The 26,675-nt window shown below is 30.6% G+C and overlaps 2 protein-coding genes across 2 annotated transcripts; one reads left to right on the forward strand and one right to left on the reverse strand.

The window, feature by feature from the left end:
- Positions 1 to 339: 339 nt before the first annotated feature.
- Positions 340 to 15,377, forward strand: LOTGIDRAFT_234908 (hypothetical protein; the record flags this gene model as incomplete). The annotated part of the gene is made up of 25 exons (XM_009063303.1): positions 340 to 612; positions 946 to 1,122; positions 2,091 to 2,228; positions 2,575 to 2,613; positions 3,290 to 3,473; positions 3,688 to 3,834; positions 4,309 to 4,547; positions 4,753 to 4,920; positions 5,249 to 5,353; positions 5,562 to 5,629; positions 5,886 to 5,970; positions 6,136 to 6,275; positions 6,615 to 6,674; positions 7,086 to 7,140; positions 7,339 to 7,490; positions 7,962 to 8,121; positions 8,389 to 8,484; positions 8,706 to 8,851; positions 9,378 to 9,480; positions 9,839 to 9,997; positions 10,408 to 10,526; positions 10,965 to 11,109; positions 11,469 to 11,583; positions 12,165 to 12,408; positions 12,720 to 15,377. 25 exons carry the CDS (start codon positions 340 to 342, stop codon positions 12,961 to 12,963), a joined length of 3,561 nt encoding a protein of 1,186 aa, XP_009061551.1. The 3' UTR covers positions 12,964 to 15,377.
- A 172-nt stretch (positions 15,378 to 15,549) lies between these two features.
- LOTGIDRAFT_166235 (hypothetical protein) lies at positions 15,550 to 26,114 on the reverse strand (the record flags this gene model as incomplete). Its single annotated transcript, XM_009063304.1, has 16 exons — positions 15,550 to 15,661; positions 15,937 to 16,031; positions 16,426 to 16,523; positions 16,700 to 16,779; positions 17,199 to 17,328; positions 17,704 to 17,818; positions 18,069 to 18,134; positions 18,478 to 19,238; positions 19,504 to 19,674; positions 20,494 to 20,568; positions 21,432 to 21,606; positions 21,855 to 21,910; positions 22,158 to 22,254; positions 22,519 to 22,559; positions 22,750 to 22,809; positions 23,198 to 26,114. 16 exons carry the CDS (start codon positions 26,112 to 26,114, stop codon positions 15,550 to 15,552), a joined length of 5,049 nt encoding a protein of 1,682 aa, XP_009061552.1.
- Positions 26,115 to 26,675: the final 561 nt, after the last annotated feature.

The following is a 26,675-nucleotide window of genomic DNA, read 5'->3' on the forward strand; positions in this document are numbered from 1 at the left end:
AACAAGGGTGGTGAATAACCACATCCACTGATGATAGTCTGACAGAGCCAAATTAATCAGGGGAATAAGGTGGACGTTGGAGTAGTTTATTGATTTTGGCCATTACTATCAGTGATGAGTGTGCTGGAGCATATTGTTGTAATTACATAATCCTTGCAGTCAATACAATACAACAATCCTCTTGTGTATTTTACTGTACTTGATCAGTCTATTGCCACCACAATACCATACTCCTTCAAAGGAAGACTCACAACTCGTATTTTGAAAGAGTTTTGTATAAAATTTTCAGACAAAAACTAATACCTATATGTGGATGATAAATTGCTTTTTGAAACAAAAATGACAACAACTGAACGCAGAAAGTTACAAGATCTTAGAGTATGTCGAGTTTTCTTTTCTTCTCCCTTTGGTGGAATGGAGGTTGAAAGAGAGATTTTAACCAGAAAATATTTTCCACAAATCCATCATCTGTGTAATTCACACGGTGTCCAATTTGTACCAGTTGATATGAGATGGGGTATCACTAAGGAAGCAGGAGAAAATGCTCAAGTTATTAATATTTGTTTAAGAGAGCTAGATAGATCAGATATGTTTGTTGGATTCTTTGGTCAAGTAAGTTGATATGTTTGCTTATATAAGAAATTGTAAAAAAATATTTTTTATGGCAAGGCTTGAAAGAGATAATATTATCCACATATTCGCTAAACTTAAATTTATTTTGTTAAAAGAAAGAAGCCAATAGCGGAGCTGATATACAAGTCCTGACCTGTGTATGACCTAAAATAGGAGCTAAGCCTGTTTCCCAATCCATTTCATAATTTGATAAAAGTTCAAAATTTGAAATTGAGCCCTATATATTCCCTTTGTTATCTTGCATTTTGAAAATGCTATAGCTCCTTCAGTTTTCAACCAACACCTGTCAAAGTACATATTTTGTATTTATAGAGATATGGTTGGCATGGGAAAGAAGATAAGTTATTACAACAGAACTTTGATAATGCCATGGGTAGATATCCCTGGATTGATGAATACAGACATCATAGTGTGACTGCGGTAGAATTTATGCATGGTCATTTGAATAATCCAGGACTACATCCTGCTTGTTTTGCTTTTAGAAATAAGGTAATTGTGAATTTCAATTTGTATATTTAGTATATTTGATCAAAGGTATTTATGCTCATCTCGGTCTGATTTAAAACAGAAACATGATCATCACTGTATTTATAGATCATATACTTGAAACTATGCAAACTTAACATTGTGTTGGTAACTACTTCATACTACCTAAATATTGTATGATATAAATGATACTATATATACTAGTCTTGTTTATTGTTTTCAATCAGACCCAAAGGTTCTTAATTATTTTTGCTTGATTATAAAAAAGAAATGAACTATATTTTATAACAAGGATAAAATCTTATGTTCACAGTTAAGGATCCTTTTTCCCAGCTGGTCCTTGGCCAAACCTCTTGCCATTGATATTTCCCGGATTATCCTTACCCAATAACAGCTGAGTCGACTGGAATTATGAGTTAAGATGACTTGTTCAAGATTGAACTTTCACCCGCCAATCAGAATTAAAACAAACATCCACCATTCACTCAACGTAACCAAGCAAATGACATCATTTAAAGAACCAATGCTCTAACCGACTGTGCTATATAAACCACAAATTCTATAGTCTTTGCTACATTAGATATATAGATATAATTCTGTTTTAGTTTGCATTTATACCAAGGTGTTGAAATTTCAAATGTAATGCTTTGTCAGCTTGTAATCAGCTGTAAGGGTTGGTTTTGGCATTTAAGATAGTATTTTCCAGATAACAAATCAGGGCAAACAATTATGATATAAGGCACAATTTTGAATTAAAAAAAACCTTCTACAGTACAATGTGTACAATCATACGTTTTAACATCTTAGTTTAATGAAAGTGCAAAAACCAGAGACGTCTGATTAAATATTGCATTGGTGCATATTGATTATATCAGTGTCCCTAATACACATAAAAAGTTTAGAAAACCTCTTTACAATCTCTTTAAACTGTTTTTCTTTACTCCCTTACTGATATGTAAATTGAATTGAAGGATTATGATGATAAATTGAAAGAAGAAGGACTAAAGAGAGATGATAAAGTTCAAGTGTATAAATACTCTAGTGAAAGTGACTACGCTAATAAAATGTTGGAGGGTTTAAAACAGGACATCATTAAATCAAAAGACAAGGTTGGTCTTCTAATAATTTTAAGATTTTTATCCTACTTCATTGCAAGAACAAATATAAAATTGCTTGGAAATATGATCATTTTGAGTTTTTGTACTTTATGTTAACTTTTTGATTCATAGTTTGGTCTGTTTCAGAACATATGTCAGAACAGTAGAATATCTGCTTTTGAACCCAGTATCAATTTTTTTTCTGTTTTAAATTTATAAAAAAAAATTTTTAAGTTAAGAGATTGCAAAAATATAGAACTTTAAATAATAACGATATATGTCGCCGTTGGCACAAAATACAATCTAAATACTATCTAGAAAAATTTCGAACATCAAACGAAATTCTTTTATTTTTCAGCTACTTGGTGTCCATGTGGATTATAATGACCCAGAAGAGGTTAGTTTTATATTTATCTTTAATAAGTAACTTTTTTCTGTGTAATTCTGTATATAATATTTTGGTTATTATAGGCCAGATTATTATCTGAAACTATATCAGAGCAATATTATGTTGTTGGGAGCTAGGTTATTATTCGCGTAATATTTTGTTTTAGGGAGCTAGGTTATTATTTGAGTAATATTTTGTTTTAGGGAGCTAGGTTATTATTCGAGTAATAATTTGTTTTAGGGAGCTAGGTTATTATTTGAGTAATATTTTGTTTTAAGGAGCTAGGTTATTATTCGAGTAATAATTTGTTTTAAGGAGCTAGGTTATTATTTGAGTAATATTTTGTTTTAGGGAGCTAGGTTATTATTTGCGTAATATTTTGTTTTAGGGAGCTAGGTTATTATTGGAGTAATATTTTGTTTTAGGGAGCTAGGTTATTATTTGAGTTATATTTTGTTTTAGGGAGCTTGGTTATTATTTGAGTAATATTTTGTTTTAGGGAGCTAGGTTATTATTTGAGTAATATTTTGTTTTAGGGAGCTTGGTTATTATTTGAGTAATATTTTGTTTTTAGGGAGCTAGGTTATTATTCGAGTAATATTTTGTTTTAGGGAGCTAGGTTATTATTCGAGTAATATTTTGTTTTAGGGAGCTAGGTTATTACTGGAGTAATATTTTGTTTTAGGGAGCTAGGTTATTATTTGAGACTATATGGAAGTATATGACTAAAGAATTACTGGTCAGAGATGAAGAACTTACAGAAAGTATGAGACAATTAGCTGAACATAATGCCTACCTATCAGCCAGAACATCTATATATCTACAGGGAGATGAATATATAATTAGATTGGATGACGCCTTAAATTCAAGTATGTATCAACAAGATTAAGAAGCTGTTTTTTTTTTTTTGAAATCCAGATTATTTTTAGTATATTATAATTTACTTGTCTACATTCTCAAATTTTCATCATACAGACAGATTATTAATATGAACTTTGCATATTTGTTTGAGCCTACTTTGATTTGAGGTACATGGAAATATAACTGACACTGTTATAATATTTTAATTATTTATGATTGTAGATGATGCTCCACCATTTATTGTGTTAGGAGAAGTTGGTAGTGGTAAATCTGCCTTGCTGAGTAATTGGATTAATAACCATAAATCTGATGATAATGATAATGTTATATGGTTATATCATTTTGTTGGGGCAGCTTCCGGTAGCACAGGTAAGTTCATATAGTCAGCCAAAGATATTTTTGCTCATCCAGGTCATCTTCAAAGCATAAACAAGAGCAGTCCACTTCATTTTAGGGTAGACTAAATATAAATAGATACTATACAGACTTAACTTACATTGTGTATATTACTTCGTTATCAACCTAAAGATAAAGTGCACTTGTCAAGTTGATGTTTGAACTTTACTTGATAGGCATAAATATAATATAATAATTTATGTAATATTCTGATATCATTTTGTTGATGCTTTAATTAGCTGTCACTATTGCATTTTACAATATTGATAATTTATTTATGAAAGACATTTACAATTCCACTGTTGATAAAATGAAATCCAAGACTAAGTCTGATAATCTTTATAAGACATTCTAACAGGAATTACGAAGCATCTGGTATAATTAATATAGGCATACGAACCTAGGGGAATACTCTGCAATAATGCTTTATCCTTTTGTCCTTTTCAGCCCCTAAACAGATTTTATCTCGTATTGTAAATGATTTAAAATCAGTTATTGAAGGAGAAAAAGAAAAAATAAACAAACCAGGTGATAAAGAAAACCAGCCAGAAGATGAAGGTGATGGTGTATGGAAAATGTTAGAAAAACTGAATTTATTATTAAGAAAGGCAACGCATTCAGAGAAGAAAGTTGTCATTGTTATTGATGGATTAAATAAAATTCAGCAAGCTAAGAAAATTATGAAAGTAAGTCGTTTCATGTGATCTGCCAGAAGTTAACAAAATTGGTCAGAAATATTGTCAGTCAAGCTATGAAAAATGAAAATGAAAATACATTGACTGGTATGCTAGTTATTCCATAAATTATTAATCTGATTTAAACCAATTCACATCACATGTTGTGGATAACATTAATCTTTTCACAGATTTGATTTATTTTCCTGTATTCTAGGCATATTACTGGGTTCCAAAACCAAAGGATTTACCCCAAGGCGTATTTATGGTAGTTTCTACCACATCCAATGATCAGGCAGCACATGATGTTTTTGTTGTACAGGAAAAGTTCCATGTTTTAAAAATCCAACCTTTAGAAGAAGAAACTAAGAAAGAATTGTGTGTGGTAAAAATTAGTTTTTATATAAACCTTTTTCTTCACTGTTCATAGATTTTGAAGATTTAATGTGAACACTTTTGTCAACTTTCAGTACAAGGTATTTAGTTTAGATATGCAATATTAAAAATATTACTGTTGGTTCTGAGATCTATTTATTTTAGTCCTGTTTTACTCAAACATTAGTCCCAGTTCAACTTGTGATCTGAAAACTGTCATGTGTCAAGTATACCAGTAGTAAATAGGTGTATTTAACCAGTAATTGCGGAGTGAAAGTAAAACTGGACACAGATAACAATTGATATCAACTATTGATTTATCTAATGTTTTATTGTAGAAATCGTTAAAAGAGAGTGGTAAAGAGTTATCCCCCCATCAGTTACAGAAGATACTAGATGCTAGACTAACTAATAATCCGTTATATTTGATGATTGTTTTATGGGTTGGTGTTTAAGTTAAATTTCGCATTTATTCTTTGAATCCAGAAAAAAACTTTCATGAGTTTCTTAGAGGAAAAAATAACATTTCTCAGCATTATTTCTATTTTGTTAGGCTTAAAAATCTTTTAAGACATAATTTTTTTGTTCTCAATCATTGTAATGAGCCAAATGCTATATCAACAAGCTGAATTTGAATATTTCATTGTTTAGGAACTGTCAGTGTTTGGTTCATTCCGTTTGTTGGATAGTAAATTAGATTCTCTGTTGCAAGCTGAGAGGTGAGTTATTTCTATAAAGTATTCGATGTATTTCTACAATATTGAAACACCATACCTAGAGATTCAATATTTTCAGACTAATAAGTTACAGCAATATAGTGAAAGCATTGTTCTTAAATCAATTGTCAATAACATTAATGCAGAAAATTTCAGCCACATGAATTTTTTCTTTAATGTTACACAAAAATAAAAAGTATAAACTCCACACAGTATCCATGTGTGATAGTAGAAGTATATTTTTATTTATTTATTTCAGTGTATCAGGACTATTTGTAAAATATCTAGAAAGATTAGAAGAAGATTATAATACTGATGAAACGGGTGATCAGTTTGTGCAACAGGTAATTTATACAGACTTTTACTACTTTAACATTTACTACCAAGATTAGTGCAAACAGGCTACCAGAGAAGAATTGCCCCTGGCAAACTGATATTTTTTCAAAAAGAATATTTCAGAAGAAACAGTTTATAAGATTATAGATATAGATAAACACTAACTATTATAGGTGATGTCAGGTATGATTCTGTCTAACAAGGGAATATCAGAGAATGAAATTCAAGCCGTATTCAACATAACATCACATGGTTGGTCTCCTTTAAACTTTGCCTTAGAAAAATTTACCATCAGCCATTTTGGTTTACTCAAGTAAGTTAATGATGTGTGGGGAAAATCTTTCTTATTACAAAATTATTGCAGACTTTTGTTAGTTACATGGTGCAGGGGTGATTTACTGTCAAAGAGATTTGAGCATAGCACCAAGTTTCAAGTCAGTCGGAGTGGTGAACATAGGAAAAGCGTCTTGTTGTTCAAATGGAACTTTAAATTCAGTTCTCATGTGCTCAAAGATTCAGTTTTTTGCCATACACCTTGAGTGTGGGATTCAAAAATGTTATAGCATCTTTACTTGTATCAGGGACACTTATTATGTCTCTTTGCAGCTTTTTCTTTTTTCTTTTTAATTATGGATAAAATCTTTAATTTCAGACTGGGATTCATTGAACTACACCAGGCAGTAGAGAAAAGATATCTAAATAATAACCCCAGGTACATCATCTCTTATATATTGAATACTGTATCAAAATCTTTCTTGGTTTTGATGTTAACATTAGTTTAATGAGGAAAATGAAAATTATGCTTAATAATGTGAGAATATATAGAATATACAGTAACATGTTAAATGAATTAAACACAATATCAAATTTTACTATTATATGAGTATTATTAGAAATATTAAAACAGAACTTGAAACAAGTTGTTACTTTGTGAAACTCTGAGTAACAACTTGATTCAATATCTGTTTTAATATTTCTTTTTCTATATCACTCTATAATTGTATTGAGCACTTTTTAACAGTAAAAATATTTCATTATTATTGCTTTGCGGATGCAGATGACAGAGCAATGATTTATTTTCAATGCTTTATTGTTCCTAAGGAAATAATATATTCTATTTCAGTTTTAAAAAGATGATGTGTGAAAAGTTGATGAAATATTTTGAAGAAAGAAGAAAGGTATGATTGTATGAATTAGATAATTCTGGAAACACCTGGATTTGAAGCCTCAAATTTTGACGTTGAGCTGTGAACACTATTACTGATTGGCTTGGCTAAAAATGTCTGTTTCTGAGACCAAAGTGTGATTGGTAAAAAAAAATGTCCCTTTAAGATTCTACAATATTCCATAGTATATAATTTCTATTTAATTTGTAGGAACTTGGCTCACTAGGTCAGGCTAATCTAAGGGGTAACAGTGCCTTAGATAGAATAGCCAATGAATTACCTTATCTACAGAAATTATTAGATGATAAAACAGGATTATTACGTACAATTGTTGATATACATATCTTTCATAATATTATTAGGTAAGTATAAGCTTAAATATTCAGAGTTATTGCCCTTAAATCTACCAAAATATGCCAATGATGCAGTTTTATTCTTTTGAGCAACATCAAGCTAGGTACACACACAATGTTAATAGAACATACAATGGAGTAGATACAATAGGTGATACATGTAGATTTTGTATCTTCCTAACCATCATAAAGAACTGAAGCTTTGGTAACCTGTTTGATTTCTTCGGGTAATGAGAATCTGTCCCTGGGTTAAGCTGGAAAATATTTTTATCATTTAGGACTAGCATGCTCATAATAACCCACAGTGCTACATCATTATTAAATGATTAAAGTATATGACAGCTAGTATAAGTTGTGATGCCTTTAGAATTCAGTAGCGTAATATTTTAAATCAACTACCTGCAATTCCTTCATCAATAAAATTAGTAAAACTTTATCATACTACCTTGATTAATCTAAAGTCTTCTTACTTTGTTTCAGACAAGAGCGATATGAATTACTAGACTTGGTTTATTTTACTGGATTTAAATTAGATAAAATTGCTTGTGAATTTCTGAAATCATTTGATCAACATATAGCCAATGTTTATATAAGAAGATTAGAAACTGAAAAAGAATGGACCAAATCACCCGGAGAAGCTGTAAGTTTTTTTTTATCATTTTTGCATTGGAATTTGAAATATTGGTATTTTCAGCCAATTTTTTGTCAAAAAAAATTACCTTGAGCGATGGCCATCTTTATCAAACAGAATGGTCAATGGCAATAAATTTGAGGAGTGTAACAATTTTTTGATCAAGTGTATGATCACTTGTTTTATAGTTAGTTTAAATAAATTGCAGTTTTCAATTGGTATTTATGATAGAACCATGATATTATTATATGATAATTTTAATGTTTATTTTAATAGTGTATGTACAATCTACGTAATATGGGAATAGTGATGGAGTTAGCTGGTAATTTTAAAGGATATGAAATAATATCATTAAGAACTATTCAGTTACTTGTAAGTATTTATTAGACATCAGACATCAATTACTTATACTGTTTTTAACTGTCATTTTTATCAGTATGCAAAAAAGTTCCGACAACTAATTAGATGTTACTGTGTCAAAATCTCACAGAGAATAAAGTAAAGAAGAATCTCTTCAGATCATGTATGATAAATGTAGTAACATGAAGAAACAACTAGATATGCATGGGAATCAAACTATGTTGTGTTTGTAGGAGAATTTAGAAGGTAAAATGGATGAAGTAAAAAGATCAACAGAGTTAATGGAGGCTAGATATTATATGGCTTGTAATTACGCTGATGCCGAGAAATACACCGAAGCTGTCGATTTACATAATAAAGTTATTGATTTTCTCACCAAGTAGGTTTTTTAAAAAAAAAAATATTTCCCAGATCTTTGAGCTGAGCTTCATGTTAAAGGTATTTCAACAATTGAAAAAGATTAGGCCTTTTTTTTATAGCTGGCAAGTCTAAATGTTTCTCCATGCATAATATGAATCAGCATTTGAGCTGAGACTTAGACTTTATGCACTATGGGCTCATCATGTTATAGATGTCTCAACAATTGGATGGAAAGCAATGGGCAAAAGTGGGTTAAATGAATGAGCTATCTTAATTTAAGAAATTAATTTTTTTTTGATAAAAATTCAATATATTATATTTTTATTCATTCATTAATTATGACTTAATTTACATATTGGACATTTTTTTTTACATTAATTGCTTCCAGTCTGTTTTATCTTTTATATTATTCTAAGTTATCTATAGAACTCAGTCTTATCTGCTCTTATTCTTAAGGTTTGTTTGCGGTGGGGGAAATGTCAACAGAGGTCTGTAAAATAAATGTTTTGCACTTAAAAAAAACATGAAATATATATTTATTGTAGAATAAGTAAGGAAAAAACCTTAACCAAAGATCAGCGGCAAGTTTTAGCATTTGCTACACATGGCATTGGTGTGGTTTATTTGAAGAAAAAGGATTTAGAGCCTGTAAGTAATTGTTGGTTTATGATTTTTCTGACTAGTTTGATTTCATTGGTGCACTATATTTGCACTGGTGCCAGATTTTCACTTTCACTTTCACTTATCTACTGAAATATTGTCTCAATGAGTATTGAAACTAATAAATATTTCTTCTTTACCATAAAACTGATGTTGGTATATAAGAAAGTGATCCAATATCATTTAGAACTGGACACTTTATGTGGATAACAGTAAATTGCAACATATCGATGATGATACTATCATCTTTATCAGGCAATGTTATAGTTATTCATATTATTTTGTCTAGTTATTCATTCTCCAATTACTAAATGCCCCTTCAGTATCTTCAATGCTTTCGTTGCAGTGTCGGAAATATTTAGAAGATTCTGTTAAAATTCATGAAGAGAATGATGATGAGAATAAAAAACGTCACATAGCAGAAGCTAACATTAATATTGGTCTAGTTGATCTTTACTCTAGAAATTATGATGCTGCTATTGAAAAATTTCAGTCTTCTTTAAAGGTAGGACATGAAAGAGAAACCTTAGAACAAATTTAAAGGTAAACTCTTGTTCTGTTGATCTTTCTGTTGTATAGAATTATTATATTCCCATGGCTTAAGAACTTCCAGCATTCTAAGAGGATTCAGACCCACATTAACGTATCGCCTATCCATAATTTGATATTGTTGTAACTAATGTAGCTGAGTATAAGAAGAATAAGAGTTTATTACAAATCCTGTATAATGTGTGGCTTAGAACATGGAAAAACTTGGTTGACTTTATTAAAAAATTTTTAGTACTGGGTTTTGAATATGAAACTTAAATCTGCAATGAACTTGTCAAGTGGAAAAGACCTTTTTAAGAGTTTAAGAAAATTGGGAGAGTAATTTTAAGATTTTATGCTATGTATCTATGATTCATTATTTATCAGGCATATGAAGAAATATATTTTGGTCAACAACCCCATGAATTAGGTAATTTATACACAAACATTGGACTAGCTTACAGAAGAAAATCTGATTATGATATGGCAGAACAGATGTATAGAAAGTAAGATAAAGTTGGACTTATGACATTGGGTTTAATAAGGATGCAGTTGATCTTGTCTGTTTAACAATGCCTTTACTTTACTTTTGAAACAATGAACAAACTTCAAAAGTGTTTTTTTTTTCAATATGTATTTTAATTCCACCCAGACCACTTGTGCTCCATTTTCACTTGGTTTGCACTACAGCTACTTTAGACATCTGGCCCTGGGGATAACAATGTTAGGAACATCTTTTACTGGACTATTTAAGAGACAGTCAGCAGCAATTCAGTTATAATAGTATTATAATAATATTATGTCACAAATATCATTTTCATACGAGGAGCCATATTTTGTGAATTTTTCATGCTTTTTCTTTTTAAGTAGGCCTTTGCGATGATCTTGATGAGAAACAACGCAGGCTTAATTGAAATACTTTGATATTGATAATTTTTTTTAAGGTCTTTGGTAATCAAGGCTAATGCTGTAGGTTGGGACAATCCAGTAATAGCTGTAACTTACATGAATCTTGGTACATTACAAATGTTCAGGAAGGATTATGAGAAAGCAAGAGAATATAATCAGAAGTGTATTGATGTTATAGAGGTGAGAACATAAATTTACTGATATATTGAGGGAAATAATGTTGTAAATATAGTGGAGTGAATGCCAGGATAATCCTTTAGCATCTTCCATTCCAAAGGGTTGAATGACAGATAAGACAATAATCCAATGCATGTGTGCCACAAACTGTACACACTAAAAATCACAAAAAAGGTTTCAACTTCACCAAAAATTCTTTTATATCTGAAACTCATGGGTCATTGGATTGGCTGAACTTGTTTCTGATCCAAAACATTATTGAACATCATATTTTCTTGAGCTAGATGCACTCAAATTAGGGGCTCTCTTGTTTACAAACCAATTGGTTGTATTTTATACCAAGATAACTGAATATATTGTAGAAAAATCACCGTAGTGAGGAAGATATGTATTATAGAATGGCTCTGGAGAATATTGTTCAGTCGTATGTCAAGGAAGAAAGATTTCATGACGCTCTTCCAGTCTACAGACGCATGTGTAAGTTTCTACACATAAATTTTACAATTTATGAGTCTTGTTGGAAATCAATTAAGTTCATTAGTAGATATTTTAAATATTTCTAGTTTGAGGTATATTTGAAAGGACTATGAAATTCTCTTACACTTGTAGTATTTCTGAAAACTAATTAAATATATTATGTAAATCAACCCTCAAAATTGTTGCCCTATATTTACTAGTGTTGATGGACTTACATCAACTTTGCCTTCTGATACCTTACCTAAATATGAACTTTATATTTAACAATAAGAAATGTGAATGTAAAACAAAACTAAATTAAAAGAATAAAAGAGATAAAAACTGTGCATTATACACGCAAATATACAGTAATTAATGGTAAATCAAACCTTGTAAAATTATTGCAAACTTCCATGTGAAATAGAGCTCTAGTAACAGGTAACCCAATTAATTACTGGACTGTGTTATTAAAAAAGAAACTTAAACCAGTTAATAAAGATTACAGTTTATATTGTATTTATAATCTTCAAATGACATTTAGAAGTAGATAGAACATTAAATAAAGAAGAAAGGATAATAATGTTCTTATTAATATACTGTAGTTGATATACTGGTGAGGTTAAATCAGATGAACAACTGTCTACCAGGAGCTCATCGTGCCATGATCAAATATCTCATACAGAAAGGAGAGCTAACTGAGGCTGAAGAAAAAACTATAGAGTTTTTAAAGAGTAGTAAAAGTAAACCAGATGATGTTCTATTGTTACACAGTATAGATATTGAGAAGCCTTCAGATCAACGTCCAAAGCGTCCCTACAAAATGACTCTTCAATATGCTCTTGATCAGTAAGTTTCAGCAATTAAGATAGCAAATCAAGGTTGTAATATTGCATTTAAAACAATGTTACTAAAGCACAGGCACAGGATTATGAATTAAGATAGGATGAGTTTACCCATTTAATGTGAATGTTATTTTTATAGTTTAGACAAATTGAAGCTTGGCAGGAAAATCAACATACATCTGAAATGAAATTAAATGGTGCAGTCTGATTCTCAGTGATCCTGATTAATAAATATTGTTTTAATTTGCTTGTTATAATAATAGTTAACTATTAGAAGTGATATATATTGTATATATTGTTCTTTTTCTCATTCAGAAAACCAGATAATGTTTTAGTTCGAGAAGCCTTCCTTCAGAGAGACTGTCTAAATAATGACAAAATTATTGATGAAAATTTAATCAACTTATTTGAGACCCATAAATCGGATGAAAAGTGGAAAAAAGTTATTTATGAGTTTGTACTTGAACACGATAGAGAGGATCTGTTTTCTAAATTGGAGAAAATGGAAGGAAAAGAAAAAGAAGCTGAAAATCCTGAATCCATGAATATAACAATTTGATAATATTGGAATTAACTTATTCTCTGCTCAATTTAATGATCTTGTTAGGAAGAGAATTTCTGAGATGTATTTTCATTTTGTTTGATTTGAACATTATTTATATAGCATCTAATTTGTTCTATTACAATGACTCAATCTTTTTTTTATGTAAAATTTAAAACATACAGGGTAATATTGCTTATTGAGTATTATGAAATTAATTAAGAAAATTGCATGAAAATGTCAAATTTTAAATTATCTAGAAATATTTCTTGAGTCTCAGATGTAATTTCTATTTATTAGTACTATTAGAAGAAGCAAACCTCTTTATCAGTATGTGCGGCTATGTAGGGTGTAAGAATCCTATGGTATTATAAGTCTTTGAGTACTTTGGGGCATATTATTGGTATAAATTGTTTAATATCATTTTTAAATAATTGTTTAACCTAATATCTATTTAATCATTATATTATAAGATTTTATATTCATCATATTTCCGTCCAAAGAGTTTCAACATATTGGCATATTTTGTATTTTGATGCTGGTTCAGTATCGTCCATGAATACTATATCAATTTTTTTTTTCTGTTGAAAATGCTAAAGCTTTAATTATTTTGAAAATTACTCATTATGAAGCCTATTTACATTTTTTAAGAACTATTTATATGTTTATATTTAATTTCTGTGATCTTATTGTGAATTTTACACAAACTTATGTTATTGTTAACAATGCCTTAAACACATAAGTATATAGTTCATTATTTTTATGAAGATATACAAAAGGTATATATATTTATTTTCATGACATATTTCAGTCAACAAGGCATCTTTATTTCTTTTTTTAATATTTATAAAAAGGTGTTTGTTACTCTGTTTTAAAAAGGGCATAATTGTTTATCTTATACAGGGTATTTCATTTCATCATCATGAAAGTAAAAGTTTTCTAGAAGAAAACATCTGCCAGTCATCAGCCATCATTGTACTTTTTTTTTTAAATACAAGTTCTGTACGCGTAGATATTATTGATAATGATGGTTCACAATTTGCAATTTAAACTCAGGATTTTATTGAATAATTTATCCTTATCTGTGATATTATATTTATAGTACATCATGGTCCTATTTAAAACATAAACAGTCCTTAGTATAAAAGTGCGGGCACACAAGCTGTCTTGGTCAGAGACTTTTGCTGCCGATTAGAGTTTCAACGACTGGCACGGGCACACGGAGACAAAAATCTCCAGTCGGTCGTTTTCCACCTAGTCAATAATCACATGCGGGGCATGCAATTGAAAGAAAAATGAATCTAATTGGATGATGACGGCCTGTCTTGCAGACGATAAAACTATTGGAGACAATTATCAAACTGGTTTGATATTATAAATCCTGTCGGCGACACAATAATCTTGTTGTGGAAGCACAGGCACTCAAGATTTGAGCCTGAGACAAAAATCACTTACCAAGACTGCTCGTGTGCCCAAACCTTTAGTATAATTACAATGAATATTTGATTTATTTAGTGTCAAATAAGGTCCTGTGTTTATGTTTTGAATCAGGTCGGGATGTGCTAGATTTTCTTTGCTCATTTGTGCCACATCTAGGACTATTTCAAGTAGCAGTCCATTTTGTTTTGAGGTAGCATAAATAGCAATTCGAATCAATACATGCCAGGCTTATGTTGTATTCATAGTTTTACAAACTAAAATGAAAGTGGACTGTTTATTTGATTGAAATTGTCCCTGGGGAATCACGACAGTGATATTATACAGTAGTTTTTTATGTTTTTATCAAAGTAATATTAATATTTGTTTAGCTTTTTGGTTGTATCTTGTTTGTTTCATTATATATTTATTTTATTATTTCTCGAGTGGTTTTTATTTTAATTTGTTAAATTGTATCATTTTTCTACACAACTGTGATCTTGCACATATTTTTTCTATAAAAGAAAATTGTATAACTTTTTGGTGTTATAAATGTCATAGAGTTTCCAGTTCACTATGAAGACACTGTGTGTAACAATTATTGACATTTTAAAAAGATTATTGACATAACAGTAATTATGAAATTTGGACAATCTCATTAAAATAAGACCAAACTTTTGTTCTGTTATTTATTAGCTTTTATTTTTAAAATAGCCACCTCAGTCAGGGTCCAAAGACAGCCTTCTTGAACATTGGTTTATTTGACACTGCCAGCCAATCAAATTCCTGCCTGTCACAAAATCACAGCATTGGAGATGGCAGGAATTTGATTGACTGGCGGTATAATCAAGACGGTCTAACTGAAATAGTTAAATTAAAAATAATAGTCTAATTTGAATTTGAATGAAATTTTTTTCACAATTTATATTTGTCCGAATGCTAGATGTGACAGAAAATTTAAAGATTTGTGGTAATTTGTGTTTGTATTTCTGTTTAATAAATTATGGATCATGTACAAATTTACAATATGATAAAATACAAGAAATGTACAAATTCTGATCAACAGAACTAAAGGAAAGATCCATTTCTAATGTTCTTAAACTTACAATTGTCTCCACACATCAAACAGTACATATAAATATAGAAAAAACAGTTCAACACCATTGATAAGAATAACATTTCAAAAATTCATCTCTTTGTGGGTAACATTTGTAGATCAAACTTTCTATTGATATAATTATAGATTTCAGTACTTCTTGCAGCAGAAAGTTTACCATTAATTTCTAGTACTTTAGCAGAGCTGAAAGAAAGATATGTATAACACATACAAGATATAGAAATAAATGGATCAGAAGTTGAAGGTCTTTTTGAAAATGATCAAAATATGGTCTACAGCTCTCAGTGTAGCATTTCCTTTTATGTCATATTCAACAATCAGACCATCTTACTTTGTATCTTACATAAATTGAAACTCTATTTAATTAATATAAACTAAAAATATATTTTTTTAAACTTGCAATATTTAGTAGTTTGACTTCTACGCTCAGACTTCACCATGATAAACACTCAACTTACCTATTCAAGAATTTTGACACATTTTTAAAATTAAATACAAAATTCACAGCTTGAATGTATGTCACTTTTGGTATGGATAAATAAAACTTCAACATCTGAAAGAGAAAAATAATGAATATATACATACACAATATATTAAAAAGAGAGAGAAAAGGACAGGATTTCCCAAATATATGAAAGTCATCTCTGAATACCTCTTTATATGGTTCTAAATGTCTTACAAGGATTAGTATAAGTATGGTCGGTCATATTGTAAGAGTTATCTCCCTTTAGAAAGTGGTTGAAGGCCTGAATAAAGATATTGGTCAGTGTGTTTTATCCTTTTATCAAAGCCCTAATAGAAAACTTAATCTGTAACAGAAAAATTTTTTTAGGAATTTCAGCAACACAAAACTGTAATCAAGATCATTGGAATGGGATTGTGGTAGCTATAGATTACAACAGGGATGAAAACAACTGAAATTATAATTAGTTTGTTCAGTAACATACCTGTTGTTGGTTTGTATTAAGAGATAATGGTGTAGTGATAGACAGCCCTTTTTTACTCTCTAATTCACAAAGTTCAACTAATATATTACATGTATCTTCTAAAATAAAACAATATCACAAAAATATGATAACTATAAGATCTTATAGTAAATTAAATAAGCTAAGTTAATATAATGCTCCAGTATCGTATTACAGGCTAGAGACCCCATTATCCTATACTGATCTCTCTGAATGGTAACATGTTCATGGTAATATTAACTGAAAATGAACCCACCTTGAGAATCTGTAAACAACAGTCTAATATCACTCTGACTAACTGTACATATCAACTGATCTACATACTTAGTTCTGTGTCTGAAACAGTTCAATATTCAGTCCATATAAAATTTTAAATATCTTCAGATTAAAATATTATATATCACGCCCTGCTTACAGTTATCTGCTATTTAAAGCAACTTTCACTATAGTTTTTATTATTTCGGATGCTGGCTACTGAAATTTTGAACCATTAAGCAACTTGATCTCTAGACAAGACAATTATGATGCTTTGTTAGGTCATGCTATCTTCAATCTAGAATTCCCCAGGTGTTAAAAGCAAATTTATAATATGAGACAGAACACACACCAATAACCTTCTTACTACTTACAGTTTCCTCAATCTAGTTTTCCATGTTGTGATTTGACTATTGGAATGAAATTGGATTAATTAAACAAGTACATTTTTGGACATTAAAGTCCATCACAATAATTTGTTTTAGACAATAACAACTTACTGTTTTCTGACAGTTTTATCTCCAGTCTTGATTTTATCTGTTTCTATAATTAAACAACATCTATCATACAGTTCTTTCATCTTCTGTAATCTTTCTATAACTTTACTGTGATTAGATCCATTACTAAACTCTATAAGTAAAATAATAAATAAATACAGTTACAAATTCAAAGAGTTCAAAGGGAAGTGGTTTATAAAAGCTCTTACATGAAACATTGGCCTGCCGCCTTAGATATATAAATAAATTGGAAATGTCGAAATAGGCACAGTGTTAGTGTTCATATCATTAGTACAGATTTGAAATTTAAAACAAAACACAATTCTACTAACATCTTACATGCAAATCATTAAGTTTATCTAATGCGCTGTGGACTAGGCCAGTGTTTCCAAAGACTTGTCTCAATACAAATGATATTGAATTTGTCCTCTGCACTCGTGACTGTTGAAAGGAAATTGAAGTAATTACATGTGTACATACATTTTAAAGAGAGACTATGTAGACTCACCTGACCAGACTTGTCTATCTACAGCCAGTCTTGTAGACAAGATATAATCACAATAACTCAACTGGCGAACTTCTACATTTATATTATGTTTTATACGTAGATTAGAGATTATTTCCTGTAAAATATATTGGTAAAATATATATATCAAAGTACTGTGATATAACAGGTTAAAGTATTAGAGAAATTTCTGTCTATTTGTCTAGTTATATAGATACAAATTTGATGACAATTGACTACAAGAGACGGTAAAACCAATGAAAGAGGTCATTTTTTGTTTTTATGATGAATTGAATGATTCAACATCATCTAATCATCTAAAAAGAAAAGGGAAACCAAAATAATAAGAATATCATTAGGCTACAAACCTGAGCTCCACTGATTTCTCTTGAGTCAACTAAAATACTTAATTTGGCTGTTTTCTTAGGCCAAGACTAAAACAATACAAATAGTATATAAAAGATGAACAAGGAATGAAAGATATGAATCTAGGAGAAAACACAGATTCTTATGTAAGAGGAATCTAAACAAAACCAAAGTACATCATCCAGAAAAAAAATTTTGCTATGAAGTTAAAATTTATTTAAAGATTAGAATTGACCATCAGACACTTTCAGCTGTTTCTGTACAGCTGAATCTACTTGAATAATCAATGTGGTACTGGAAAAATTGGCTAAAAGTGAAAGTGATAAGTTGCAGAGTGCCAGCTGAACTTTCACAGTGAACTATTTGAGCCTCAATATTCTGAAGAAATAACACACTGTCAAATATAAATACCTCTATGATGAAATCATCAATATTGCTATCACTGATAACAGTAGAACTCATGTTACTACCATTTACATTGTTTTCTTGTGTTTTAACAGTTTGATTTTCACTAGCTTTCTGTTGTTCAAGTCTGGATTTAAATTTTTCCTGTAGTTTTCTTTGTTTTTCCAGTCTTTCTTGCTTCGACTTCTCCTGATCTGATAAACATGTCTTACTAGTATCACTTGATTGATCAAATACACATCTCTCCTGGTTCAAATTGGTCGATGGTGTTGTTTTCTCCACAGGTGGAGGTGGCATGTCATCATCCAAAAACTCTAGTTCCAGATCAAAGTTAGGAATTTCAACACAAGGCACAGATTTTGTAGTCACACTAGACACATTTGCATTTGGTTTACTTTTTGGAATATAATCCTGATTATTCTTATCTACAGAGTTGGTCTCTTTGGAATCTACACTGCATCTCTTAACCGAATTTGAGAACTTTGACTTTTCACAACTGTTTATCACTGCCTTAGAGGTACTCTGTTCTTCATCCTCACTACTTGAAAAGAAAGCCCTTTTCTTTATTTTAGTCATGGGTTGAGAAGTATTGAAAGACGCTGTATTTTGAGTTAAGGGTATCACTGGTCTCATTTCATCATCACTGGATGATTGAGACATCTTACGTAGTCTCTTCTTTCCTTTCACTTCATTTAAATTTTGTACTTTTGATTTCTTTTTTGGCTTCTTTTTCTGTTCAATCACTGATATTTCTTCTGGACTTATTACTGGAATAGACATTGAGAACTGGTCTTATTTATGGTTGAATTACATGAACACATAGGAAGATCTAGTTAAGAATCAAAATTGGGTTCTAAATTCAGTTAGCAACTGTTAAAAATATCTATCAGAGACTGGTAAAAGTAAATGGGAATGTGGATATAATGTGTTATTCAGTTTACTTCATTATCCTTTCACTGAGCTAGAGGTTTAAATGGCTTCAATATATTTCTATTGACTGATTAAGTGTCCTTTAGTAAAAAATATACTTACACGAATCTTCATAATCATTATCAACACAAAAACTATCTTCAAGATACTCAGAGTTTTCATCTTGATTTGGTACTTGTGAATAGACATCATGATGTTGATAATTATACTGTAGTCTATAGCGACCTTTATTAATTGGACTTCGTACTGATTTTAAATACATAGCTTGCATATCTACAATAGAAAGTTAACAGTTAAATTCTCAACAAAGCTATAAAAAATTTGTGTGTTTAGGTGTGTTTTTTTTGTTGTGAAATTGAAGTGATGTCTATTGTAAATCCTGTACTAACCTGATTGATTATATGACTGTGTACAAATTGAAGTGATGTCTGTGATAAATCCTGTACTAACCTGATTGATTATGTGAATGTAGAAATAGAACTGATGTCTGTAATAAATCCTGTACTAACCTGAATGATTATGTGACTGTAGAAATTGAAGTGATGTCTGTAATAAATCCTGTACTAACCTGAATGATTATGAGACTGTAGAGATTGAAGTGATGTCTAATAAATCCTGTACTAACCTGATTATGTGACTGTAGAAATTGAAGTGATGTCTGTAATACATCATGTACTAACCTGATTGATTATGTGACTTTGAAATTGAAGTGATGTCTGTAATAAATCGTGTACTAACCTGATTGATTATGTGACTGTAGAAATTGAAGTGATGTCTGTAATAAATCGTGTACTAACCTGATTGATTATGTGACTGTAGAAATTGAAGTGATGTCTGTAATACATCATGTACTAACCTGATTGATTATGTGAATGTAGAAATTGAAGTGATGTCTGTAATACATCATGTACTAACCTGAATGATTATGTGATTGTAGAAATTGAAGTGATGTCTGTAATACATCATGTACTAACCTGATTGATTATGTGACTGGAGAAATTGAAGTGATGTCTGTAATAAATCCTGTACTAACCTGAATGATTATGTGATTGTAGAAATTGAAGTGATGTCTGTAATACATCATGTACTAACCTGATTGATTATGTGATTGTAGAAATTGAAGTGATGTCTGTAATAAATCATGTACTAACCTGATTGATTTTGTGACTGTAGAAATTGAAATAATGTCTGTAATAAATCCTGTACTAACCTGATTGATTATGTGACTGTAGAAATTGAAGTGATGTCTGTAATACATCATGTACTAACCTGATTATGTGACTGTAGAAATTGAAGTGATGTCTGTAATACATCATGTACTAACCTGAATGATTATGTGACTGTAGAAATTGAAGTGATGTCTGTAATAAATCCTGTACTAACCTGAATGATTATGTGATTGTAGAAATTGAAGTGATGTCTGTAATACATCATGTACTAACCTGATTGATTATGTGACTGTAGAAATTGAAGTAATGTCTGTAATAAATCCTGTACTAACCTGATTGATTATGTGACTGTAGAAATTGAAGTGATGTCTGTAATACATCATGTACTAACCTGATTGATTATGTGACTGTAGAAATTGAAGTGATGTCTGTAATAAATCATGTACTAACCTGATTGATTATGTGAATGTAGAAATTGAAGTGATGTCTGTAATAAATCCTGTACTAATCTGAATGATTATGTGACTGTAGAAATTGAAGTGATGTCTAATAAATCATGTACTAACCTGAATGATTATGTGACTGTAGAAATTGAAGTGATGTCTGTAATAAATCCTGTACTAATCTGAATGATTATGTGACTGTAGAAATTGAAGTGATGTCTGTAATAAATCCTGTACTAACCTGAATGATTATGTGACTGTAGAAATTGAAGTGATGTCTGTAATAAATCATGTACTAACCTGATTGATTATGTGACTGTAGAAATTGAAGTGATGTCTGTTGTTAATCCTGTACTAACCTGATTGATTATGTGATTGTAGAAATTGAAGTGATGTCTGTAATAAATCCTGTACTAACCTGATTGATTATGTGATTGTGTACAACCATCATACTGTGTTTCATCATTGATAAAATTACCACTAAGTTGTTGGTGATCACTATCATAACTCTCATCTGTTGATTCATCATCGTCTAATATATCAGCTTCATCTTCTATAAACATACATTTTCCTCCTCTCTCTCGTTTCTTTTTCTAGAAAAAAATATTATTTATACCCTTAACATTAATAAATATAATTGTTCATCACACCATTGTTCAATACATAAATAACAGAATTGATACACAATGGGGAAGCAATTATTTTCTATGAAGCATTGAGCATTCTATGAACTGTTTTTGTGTCCAACTGCTTTATTAAAAATCATACATATTAAAGTGCTTGGGAAAACCTTAATATAGTGCCAATAGAAATTAGAAGTTTGTACGAACAACTGTTTTACCTTTTTCAGTTTTGAAACTTTGTCATCCTTTTTTGGTTGTATTCTTATATCTGAAGCTGAAGAGAAATCAGGCTTAAAATATATCTTACAATAACACAGTCCGTAGTGAGTGAAATTGTTGTCTGCTGGGCAATTAATTGCTGTGATTCCAATCCTGTTATAAGAAAACTTCTGATGCCACAGCCAGAGCTTTTGAAAGTATTACTATAACAGAATAAGGTAGTCTTTTAATGGCCTTAAAAACTGCCAAAAATGCACTACCATTGGATAGGTGAAGAAAATTAACTGTGATAAATAACTCACTGTCAAAATCATCTTCCGAATCCTCTTCATGTCTTAAACTCTCTAAACCTAGAATTTTATTGACTTCATTTTCTTCTTCACTCGATATATTTAAAGGCTAGAAATATTGTACATTAATAATAATATTTTTATAGGATATAACTCAGTTCTTTTTACAATTAAATAACATAATAAAATCAAAATAATTCCAAAATGAATTCAAAATGGATTACTTTTGTCTTGCAACATTTTCACTGAAACTCATGATATAAACAAAGATGGGAGAATTGTAAGACAAGTCAAGAAATGGCATTTGTCTGGAATTTATTCTTGAATATAGGTATTTAATTAGTCAAAAGATATTCCTGATTACATTACTTACGTTTATTTTCTTTCTGGCTGGTTTAGTTGGAGTTTTAAATTCTGAAATATATAACATACTAGTATTATCAAGCCTGATAAATACTCTAATAACGTTGTTTGGGGTAGGCTCATCTTTCTCGGACACCCTACACCACTCTGCAACCTGTCAGAGTCCTAAATTAGATATTGTGTGTCAGTTGGTTGTATAAGTTATGTATTATTAACAATAAAATAACTACAAATTAAATACCTGGACTTTGTATTTTTCTACATCTCTTCCTTCTATTTATAACAAAACTGTCTTCTTCATCTGTAGATATTGTATCATTTATATCTACTTATAAATAAAATTAGACAAAAAGTAGACAATTTTCATGTTTAAAATGATTCAAAAGCTGTTTTGAAAAAGAATAGAAAAGAGCATGCATGGCTTAGATCGTGTCTTGGTAAATATTCCTTTAAATTGGCACTTTGCTAGATAATTTTAGCATTTCTGAATTGTTTTCAACCCTATTAGAATATAATATTGTTTCAATCCACCTGTTAATCATTAAGTTGTGGGTCTGTTGCACCTGTTAATCATTAAGTTGTGGGTCTGTCATGAATTAGTCAAAATGATATCAGTGATCGTTTTGACCTTCTGAACTTACAATGATTCTGTAAATATCAAGGTTTTGAATTGTTGTATATGCTATTACCTGTTTTAGTTGATGAAATCTTGGTACAATTATTCTTCAAAGATAATCTGGATTTTAATGATACATTTAAATCATTTACATCATCATTTCTGACTGTGTCTGTTTCTATTTCATCTATCACATCAGAGTTAAGTCCCATGTTGTTTTTACGTATGTTATCTAGTATTTCACGTTGATTAGAAATAAAATCATCCAAATCTTGATCCTCTTCAAATAAATCATCATCAGAATGTTGATCACCTTGGGTAGATGTTATCAACTGTTTGAGGATGTTTTTTGTATCTTGGTCATCTTGAGAGTCTTCGTCTGACTTGAGAGCTTCAGGCTGAGGTGAATGCTGCTTAGACATTTCAAAGGAATGTTCTGCTGAAGAATCCTTGTTGTCAATGTTTTGAGAAGGTAATCTTTTAAAATATTTTTTGTTAGACCTGTCATTGTTAGCCATGGTGTCATTTTCAAATTTTGGTTTCTTAGCACTAGAGGGAGAGAGGATTGAGAAACTTGATTCAAAATTATTCTGATTAATTAATGGAGACTGAGGTAGTTTTAGTGTTGAATGATTGTTTACACACAGGTCTTTTAATGGAGTTGAACACTTGAGAGACACACGATCTGACACAACATTCTGTTTGTTGAAATTAGACAATGATTGCATTGCTGGTGAATTTTTTAACTTAATTCTTTCGAACACTGATAATGATTCATCCTTTTTAGCACTGTCTAATATTGGTGAGCCAATCTCTATAGATGAGAGTTTAGTTGGTGTACATACATTTTCAACTTTATTGTCATTTTGAGGACATTTCTTCAAAGAAGACAATTGTCTACCAGAACCCTTGTCACCTCCATTGCTATCATTCAATTTGCCTTTGGCAGCAGTTATATTTTGACTAGGATGGGGGAAAGAATTTGATTCTGGGGATGGAGGAATCATATCATCATCATCTTCTAAATCAAATCCTAAATCAAACTGAGGCATCTCAATTTCATCATCAAACAAATCTGCCAGGCTTTCATTTGCTGATTTCATTGCTGTTGGCTGTGCTATTTTGTTTTGATCTAAAGTTTTTGAAGTGAAAACAGGACTGACTTTGCTATTTTGATTGTTACACAACATCGAATTATCACTAGAACTTTCATGATTAGATTTTAAGATAATTTTTGAGTCAGAGTTTGTAGAAAGGTGTTTTTCAAATGCACTTGACATTTCTCTTTCAGAAACATTTTCTGGGAAATCCTCACAAGTCATATTGTCTTCGAAATCTTGGGGAATAAAAGCTTGGGAATCAGCTGTCTCTAAATTTCTCTGGATACAATTCTGACTTTTCCCAAACACTGGTGAAGATGAAAAGTCTCCAGAAGAACCTTCTTCAGTTATAGTATCACATTTGTTAGAAGGCATTTTATGTTCAGTCTGAGTCCTAAAAGATGAGTCAGTTTTATCAAGAAATGATAAGGCTTGTGTCAAATTAAACTGTGTCCCATCTAATTCATGATGGGATTTAAATTCAGGAGGTAATGTTAAATCTTTTTCAAACATGGAATCATTGAACATTTCAGCATCCACAAAACTAGAACTAGTTTTAACAACACATGGGGAGGTACTTTTCTGAACAGAATTATTGGGGGAGGTACTTTTCAGAACAGAATTATTCATGCTTTTCACAGTGCCAAGAGATGTACTTTTACAAACTTCTGTCCGTTCACTATTGCACATATTAATGTCTAATGGACTAGAAGTTGCTCTATCAATTTCTGTATCAAATTCCTCAATATTTTGAGTATCCAACACAGTTGTTTTAACAGAAAGATTGGAAACCATTTTATTTCTAGAGGAATGTTTGGATTTTGATTCACTCAATACCTTTGGAGAAATTGAGGATGGCCTATGTCTAATTTTAATACTAGGCAATTCTGCATCAGAATTATTAGAAATGTCTTTAAAAGGCACATCACAAGCTTCCTGAGAATCAATTATATCACAGAATTCTTCATTGTCTTCGTCTTTTATACAAACTGAACTCAAAATGTTGAATTTTGGACGTGATTGCACAGAGGTTTCAAATTTTTGAAGTATCGTAGAATCATTGTTTGTTACAGCGCTTAAAGAAGTCTTGGGTTGAGCTAAGTCAGGAATAGAACTTCTTATATTGTCATTTCTTAACAACATAGGACTAGTACACACTGACATTTTTGGCCTAGATTTATCGTAAATCTTAGGTTTTGATGTTATCTTTCTGGCATCATGACTCGTTGACACAATTTCGTCTTCTGCATGCCATTTATCGACTAGTTCAACAATGTTTACATAGGGTACTTCTGTGTCACCAAGTTTGTCAAAGATGGCTGCCACTTCCTCAATAGGGGGCGGAGTTTTAACATAACAACGGCCTCTAGAGGGCAGCTCAATATCATCAACACTGTCTTTAACAGGAGTGGAGTCTGGAGATATCATACGAACATCATTGTCACTTTCAGATTTCTCTGGCGTCTCAGGTGATTTTTCTAAAGTTTTAAAACTTGTTTGAAGATTAGATTTCATCAAGACTCCACCATCTTCAAAATCATCATCTATTTCTAGAGGTTCTGTAAAATGTACAGATCTTTCAACTGAAGAACGATGCCTCTTCTTCTTCTTGGAAGATTTCATTACCTTTGAAATATTGTCTTTTGCTAGTTCTGGATTGAGATCTGATTTTAAACCAACAGATTCAAATTGAGGTAGTTCATTGGTACTGTCATCACTTTTATCAAACTCTTCAACTTCAATATCAGGCAATATATCACTGTAACGCTTCCGTTCTCGTTCTGTCTTATCCTTATCAGTACTGTACTTTGGTTTACAATATTGTTTTATGCCGCCTGACTGGTCCCTGTTACATCTAATCAAATCATCTTCATTCAAAAACATTTTCATTTCTATCCCATAATTATCTTCATCATCACCCAATGTTTCTGCGTAAGTATAAATATAACTTTATAAACTTAATCTAATCAAAATAAGACTAAATTTCATAGCAATCTTAAAATATATTTCCATTTGCTGTTCTATGGACAATTTTTTAAACAATGTCATGTATGTCCCATTTCAAGACTTGTGTGATAGGGAAACCAAAAGTAGAGTAATATGACAGCATCTTAAGCTATCTCACAATTTGTCATGTCACTTTTCTGTATTTTAATAATACCTGATGATCACCTACACATAAAATATAATCAAATAATGCATTCCTTCACTTTACCTTGTAGTTCCAAGAACTGTACTATTTCAACTAGCTGTTTAGATTTATTAGAATGTTCTACTGTATGCGTGTCTTGTAATCTATTCTGCCATGGCATCCATTCTGTCAGTGATAGTCTATTATCATTACTTATATCATTACTTCTTTCAACCACCTTCTAAAAACAGTAATAAGCACACTTAATATATTTTGAGCTTTGAATTCAAGTCAATAGTAAAATTTGAATTAAAGCTCTC

This window comes from Lottia gigantea (genome assembly GCF_000327385.1).
Source record: "Lottia gigantea unplaced genomic scaffold LOTGIsca_57, whole genome shotgun sequence".
Classification (NCBI taxonomy): Eukaryota; Metazoa; Mollusca; class Gastropoda; family Lottiidae; genus Lottia; species Lottia gigantea.